Here is a 7,693-nt window from a genome sequence, read left to right as displayed (position 1 = left end):
ATCGTCTCTCAGACGTGACTTTCCGGGTAAAATGTGGCCGGCGAGGTAAACCAAAAGTGGTGCATGCCAATAGGCTTTGGCGTTATCATGGTCCAGGACATTTCAGTTGGGATGAAGTGGACCACAGAACAAATGACGCCGCTGAAGACGTGACACCTGAAGAAGCCACCGTTGAAGAAGAAACTCTACTCAGTTTGGAGAAGGGAAACGGTGAAGCTCTTGGTGATGTTACTAACACTGATGTGACTGTTACCGATGATAGGACATTTCCTGATGAAGTAGATGAACCCCACATGAAGCAGAATCCAACAAGACGGAGACCAGTACGGAAGAAGATACGTCCTGTAAAATTAAGAGACTTTGTTGAATTGTAATTTTGTGTTTGTAATTCTGTACATTTTAATTAAGTAATTGTTATTGGTTTATTATATGTGGTTATTGTTCGGGACGAACAATATTAAGGAGGGGGCAGTGTTGCGTCAGCAGTCACATGACTACCGTGACGCAACGTTTCTAGAACTATCATGTACTTTGGCGAATGTTCAAGCTCTTACTAGAAATAGGGTACGCTGGTATATAAAAGAGGGGAATGTAATGTGTGATAGTCAGTTAGTAATTGAACTGCAGTCACAGGGTATTGTTGAAGTTAACGTTCGTTCGTGATACTGGTTGTTTTAGCGCGAATATTGGGATTAATTGTATCGCAGAGTTATATTCGGAAAGAATAAACCAGTTTTATTAAGTAAAGACTTGTGTCGCTTAAATTTCGTCGGAACGAAGTTACGGAAAGTTAATTAACAAACGGAGACGTAACAATATTATGTTTCACATGCTATCTTTTTGAAATATGGTGACATGCAGAATTTTCATCCGTATGTATTTCAACAACAAAAACTTTTCAAATAGTCATATTTCTGTTTAAACTAAAACGATGTTAAACAATTAAAAGCAAAACAGTTCTTGAATTAATCTTCATGTTACAGAAAAATGGTTTCGAGAGTTGCTTTGCATTATTTGCTTGAAGGCAGAGTGATTGTTGGTGGAAGACAAAGTTAGTGGGTTTATGACTGCATGTGGAAGTTACAAATATTATAAAAACCTTTTTTTTTTTTTGCTTCAACGCAAGTAAGGATTAAGCTGCTTACTTAAGCCAGAATTCTTATGTGCATATATGGTTGCTAAAAAAAGAAGTATCAGTAGGCGCGTAATTGTTGAAGGCAGAGTTCCTGTGTGAATGTTTGGTTGCTGAAGAAAGAACTATTAGGAGGAGTGTAATTGTTCAAGGCAGAGTTCCTATGTACATGATTGGTTGTTGAAGAAAGAATTATTAGGAGGACTGTAATTGTTCAAGGCAGAGTTCCTATGTACATGTTTGGTTGCTGAAGAAATAATTATTAGGAGGACTGTAATTGTTCAAGGCAGAGTTCCTATGTACATGTTTGGTTGCTGAAGAAAGAAATATTAGGAGGAGGGTAATTGTTCAAGGCAGAGTTTGGTTTCTGAGGAAAGAAGTATCAGTAGGTGGAGTGTAATTGTTCAAGGCAGAGTCTGGTTTCTGAGGAAAGAAGTATCAGTAGGTGGAGTGTGCTGAAGGCAGAGCTACTCTAAACTGGTGTATTTCTTTACTGAAGGCAGTTTTTAGATGAGGCAACAATTCCTTTTGACATTCTGAAGTGAATACCAAGATAAATATATGATTTTTTAGTTTTTTCTGCTATGAATTATTGCCCATAAATGTTATGTAGTCTATGTCAATGGAAGACCGTTCATGAGACATGGTAACTTATCTCCTTATGTACTTCTACCTTGTGCTTTGATCTGTATGAACTAACCAGAGATTATTTTCCTTCTCAAGTGATGAGGAGAGCATTAGGGATTATAGCTGTCTCAACTGGGGATTCTCTCTTTTAACTGTGAAAAAGATCCCTACTTTCTTCTATCATCAAATGAACTATTGAAGACTATGTATGAGCTTCTTGCGGGTGCTTTGTTACCAATCTTATTAATGTGCCAGATCCAACAAAGAATTCGTGCTACCTTTTTCTTTGCCATGAAATTGGGCTGAGAATTGAACAAGTGACTTTATCATCCAATTTTCTTTGTTCATCAGTTTTGGCCATTGTAACTTTATGTGTTAAAAATGAATCACGATATGATGAACACATTATTTACTGTGAATCATGAGCCTGTGTTAAAGTCAAATTAGTCTTAATTAAATTTGAGATGTGTGTTATAAAGTATGTATCACCAACATTACTCACCTCTCACTTCTTTTTCATAAACTTTTTTTTTGCAGATTCAAATAGGAATCAAGTAACTGGTAGATAGAAGTTAGCATAATGTGGTGTAAAGTACAAATCATATTGGAGATATAAAGTCTCCTAAGTCTAAATGTATTTGTTAAAATGGCTTGAAATATTATATGGTGAGAGGTCAGACAGACCATGAACTTTAAGCATGGTATGTGTTTTCTCCCATTTCTGTTACAGTTACATTAGGTGTCTTTTTATTTTGTCTTTACTAAAATATTGTCCAGAAAATCTTGTACAAAGTGTCTTTTTTTAATTTAATTGAAATTACATAACTAGAATTATAGTTCTTAACAAACATTTATTTCTCTTTGAAAAAAACAAAAAACCAACAACATATAATTATGCTACATCAAATCAATACACAAAATTCTATTATCATAATGTAACTATGCATCCCAGTCTCCACATTGTATGATAAAATTCTTCCTGGACTTCATACTTCTATATGTCTACTAGTGTATAAAATACGATGCAGATGTAGTTAACTAACTGGCCACCAGCAATTATATTGTAGTTTGATAGTCTGTGCTATTTATCTATTTAAGCATATTAGCAAAATAACTCCTATTAAAACAAATATAAATTTTGATAAACTGCAAAAGGAAAATATGGAGTTGAGAAAAGGAGAAAATGATTGTTTTGTACAAAGTGTCAAGTACACACAAAAAACACTCGCAAGGGATAATATCAAAAACTGCAGTAGTGCCAGGCCAAATGAGTAACACCCAGTTCTTTCACATACAAAAATCAACTAAAATTAAACATTTGCACTTGTCCTTTTAATATTTCTTTTAATAAAAACATTATAAGCAATTGATAGCTATAAATTTGAAAAGTGCCATGAAGTCCAAGAAGAGTTATGTCTAAATAAATGATCTATTGATATTCAATAACACATTTTTGTCACTGATGGTAAAAACAAAATTTTATCAATTACAAAGAAAACCTTTTTTATCTGTCATAATAAAGTATTTTACATAATTCATTAAAATATATATTTTAATCTTTATGAAATGAAAAGTTATTGTTGATAGACAAAGTAACTATAAATATTTGTAGCCTAAGGTTTTCAAAATAGGTAGAGTTGCAGTGAATATAAATAAAGAGGTTTCTGATAAATTGGCAGTGCAGGGATGATGAAAAGTGTAATTGTAATTTTTTTATTATGTTTTACATAAATTATTTGATGATTTATAATTTATAAAACAAGGAGATTTAAAAGGAAAACATGTATTTGTCAAATGACAAGCAATTCCAGTTCATGAACAAATGAAAATGTTTCTGATAGAAACAGAAAAGCTGAAGAATACAGGAATGTTAAACAATTTGCTAGTATTGTAAAAGCAATCTTTAAATGTACATACAAAGCACTATAACATTCGACAGAATAATGATTTCCAATTAAGTTATTTATGAATAATTAATGAAACTACAAATGTGTTCATGTAAATAAAAATATTACAAAATATAAAGTTATTAGCCTTAGAACGTACTTAGAGGATCACTTAGACAAAGTGAGAAGAAGAAGAGTTCAGCAAAATAACTTATGGTTATTTGAATGTTTTGAAACAGGAGTTCATTGTTTTATTGTTTGGCTGTTATAGTCATGTAAAACATTTCACAGACTACTGCTGTAGCTGTTGTGTGTTATATAAACAAAAACAAAATATTTAAGGCACTCTTTTGCAAGAAAGAAACTTCTTTCTCTCTCAAAAAAATCCAAGCTAATTTATCAGTGTTGATATACTTGTTTTCCTATAGGATATAAGTGACACGTATAAATATAGTAATAATAGCATGAAGTAAAGCTACCTGAAATTTATCAACTAGATGTGGTTGAACGTGACACAATAGACCATAAGGAAACATAAGGCCGAACAGTACAGCTGGAGAATCAGCTTCATTGTAAAATGTGCTCGCAGAGTTAACAGGCCTTCCCAATAAAATTGAGCATTGTAATGGAAATGCTCCCAAAATTATTTTTATTCTTTTTCCAAAAAACAAAATAATCAGCTTCATTGTTAAATATGCTTGCAATTCTAGTAGACTTTTCCAGGAAGAGTAAATGTCCTTTAAAACATGATTGGTGTAATGAAGATCAAGTTCAATGTTAAATGTGTTCATGAAACTTTAACTTTCAAAAATTGTTTTCAACTATATGAATATCTGAAAGATTAATAAATGAAAACAAGAGATTAAGCAAATAACTGATATAAGATCAGATATAAGGAAACAAATATCATCTCATTTCGTTTTTGAACAAATATTTAATCCCACTTGGATTTTTTGTATTCATATAAACAAGTAGCATCCACATTAAAATGATTATTTTTTAGAGATATAAATTAATGCACTAGTTTTTAGGACCTAGGAAGAAAAAGTATGTCATATTTATCAAATTTTATGACAGATATTCTGGATTGTACATATTAAGTCCTCGAGATCTGTGTCATCATAATTCATGTTATCTCTTGTTTTAGAAGACTACATTTCTTTATTTGTCATGTGTTACAGGTAGTAGAGATATACACCTTTCATATTCTATTAACATTAAATGCCTTTATAAACAAGCACATAGTTACATGGTGTCCTAAGCAGTGTATATCAGTAATAAGTTATACATTTAAAGGTAACAGTTATTTGCACTAGTCATAAAGGTAATAGGTGTCTACTCTAATCATGCCCCAAAAGTGATAGCTGACATCTACTAGTCATACCCAACAAGCCATAAATGTCCGCACTAATAAAGTTCTACAGGTAGCAGGGGTCTGTACTAGTCCTACTTTTACAAGTAGCAGATATTTGTAAAAGTTATAACCCACAAGTAGTAGATTTCTTTACTAGATGTTCTGCTTTAGTTGGGATGTGTTTTCGATGTTTAATGGTTTGGAACTGACCCGTTTTGTTGTTTTTTTTGTTGCCAGTATTTTGGTCACATAAAGTTGCAATTTATTTCAGTCATTTCAAAGCCTGTAAGCTAGATTTATGGTTGAGTTAATCTCATTCTGGATGCTTGTACAAATTACTTTCTTCTACCCAAAATCTTGCACTTAAATGGGTATAACTTTCTCCCTACAAGTGTATCCTATGAGTCATGTTATTTTTATGTAGATTATCCCTCCTCCTTTGTTCCTTTTGATTCACAGTATTATTAAACAAATAAACATAAGTTTTACTTTAAGTAATCTTCATTCGAATATCGTTAAGTTTGAAATACTCTTACCCAAAATTATTTTTAGGCTTTCATTAAAGATACCCCACCCTATTTCTTTTTATGTCATAAGTCCTCTGTAGGCAAGAAGACAATGCGGCTCATCACGATGAAGCTGATTACCAGAAAAAAAAGGACAAAATTATAACAGTTAGTAAACCCAGGACTCGTGCACGTTCAGGTGGTTCTGTTGTCGGTGTTGCTCTGTTTTCATCTGTTCCACTAGACACATGTTCTGGGTAAGGTTCTGACAAGAATAAAAATATATTTTTTTAAGAAGTGATTACCGACTTTATGAGAACTAAATAAGAATGTATAATTACAATTTCACAAATTTTTAAACTTTTATAAAAAATTTCCTGATTATTTTAAACACATAGAAATAAAAACATGATAAGCCACCTTAACTAAGTATAAATGTAGAATCACCATTTCACACATTTTTAAACTTTTGTAACAAATTTTCTGACTATTATAAAGATATAGAAATAGAAATATGATGAGCCACCTCTCAGTATTATTATCAATTTCAAAGTTTTCCCTATATTGCCAAAAATATGTGCTACAAATGTCAAAATTATATTATATTTGAAATGTTCAGTGATTGCTATCCAATAATGAACAACTAGAAAAGAAAATTCCTATATAGATAGCCGATACAAAGTAAGTTTAAGTATAAACTGTAATAATAAATGTATAGTTATGGAAGAACCATACAAGTTACAAATTTGCCAATTTATACATGCTGTATAAAAACATGTTTTCTAATTTGGCTAAAGAGCAGATTATTAGTAGGAAACTGTCTAATCATTCATTTTTATGTATTACAAAAAAGTTTAGAAAGTTTAAAGGCCACCAACAATTAATAGCATAGGTCAATCAAAATTTAAACAATGAATATATACCAAAACAAGTTCAAAATATAAAAGTTATGAACATCTTTTAGCTTATTCTACTGTTAAGCTTTTGATTTATATCTTACTGTTCTTTATTTCTAAACATTATTATAAAACATAAAACAATATATCAACCTAAACTGACTTCAAATCCAGTCACAATATGACCCCAAAAGAGAGAGAGAACAACAATAAACTGAATTGATTTTGTTCATTGGTTAAAAAAAACATATCCTGTTTGTACTAACCAGGTTGAGGGTTTTCATTAACTTCTTGTATTTTCTCTGTGGGTTTGGCAGGTTCAGCTAATAAGCCATAAGAAAGTGGACAACATGAAAATATTTATATAAAGCAACTAGAAGATGCTAATATACATACTAGAATATGAAAAGAACTATTATCACATGACATCGTGATAAACAGTTTATTACTTAACAAAGTATTAAATTTAAGGACAAAAAAGGGCCTGTTCATTCATCTAAGCCATTCAATTTACTAAATGAAACTAAATTTGACAGATACACCAAATCCACATCCTGACCCTCTTCTTTAACATGTAAATATTTTTTTTAATATGATTAGTTTAGCTAAGTTTTATTAATAACAAATGAACATAAATTTGGATAACTTGTTATCATAGTATACAACAGTTCAGTGGAAGGCTACTAGAATGGTGCCTTGGGTGGATGGGTATATACAAAGAGAGGGTAAGATCTATCAAATTGAGGGAATCTGACTGAGATGTTTAAGATTGTTAAGAGAATATCTGTTGATGCATAATCATTTTTCATACTTAATTTAATAGTGAGAATGGTAGGACCATGGGACACAAATATACATTTTGGCAAGATAAGAGTCATCTTCTAACATGGTGGTTGACCTTTCGAAATGGGTTGCTTTCAGATGTTATGGAGGCAGTAAATATAAGTGAGTTTAAGAGAAAGCTTGATAATTATATGAATGATATGGGCTGAGTTTATGGTTTTATTTACTTACTTCTTTATTTAATAGTTTTAGTTTAGTTTCAGTGATGTTATGTTAAACTCTCATTTAGATTACTTGGTATCATAATATATATAACTCAATAAGCTCTTGTTTAGATGTCTTGTTATCACAGCGTACAACAGTTTTAGCTCTTGTTTAGATGTCTTGTTATCATAGTGTACAACAGTTTTAGCTCTTGTTTAGATGTCTTGTTATCATACTGTACAACAGTTTTAGCTCTTGTTTAGATGTCTTGTTATCATACTGTACAACAGTTTTAGCTCTTTTTA

The 7,693-nt window shown here is 31.4% G+C and overlaps 1 protein-coding gene across 1 annotated transcript in view; it reads right to left on the bottom strand.

The window, feature by feature from the left end:
- Positions 1–2,590: 2,590 nt before the first annotated feature.
- LOC106461167 (lachesin-like) overlaps positions 2,591–7,693 on the bottom strand; it is an 85,157-nt gene continuing 80,054 nt past the window's right edge. The window contains exons 9-10 of the mRNA XM_013920960.2: positions 6,668–6,724; positions 2,591–5,770 (exon numbers count right to left, since the gene is read on the bottom strand). Coding sequence (XP_013776414.1) covers positions 5,643–5,770; positions 6,668–6,724 — 185 coding nt within the window. The 3' untranslated portion in view covers positions 2,591–5,642. The remainder of the gene's footprint in view (positions 5,771–6,667; positions 6,725–7,693) is intronic.

Source organism: Limulus polyphemus, unplaced genomic scaffold (genome assembly GCF_000517525.1).
Source record: "Limulus polyphemus unplaced genomic scaffold, Limulus_polyphemus-2.1.2 Scaffold907, whole genome shotgun sequence".
Lineage (NCBI taxonomy): Eukaryota > Metazoa > Arthropoda > Merostomata > Xiphosura > Limulidae > Limulus > Limulus polyphemus.
The sequence above is the reverse complement of the archived record's forward strand: the minus strand, read 5'-3'. Positions and strand labels throughout refer to the sequence as shown.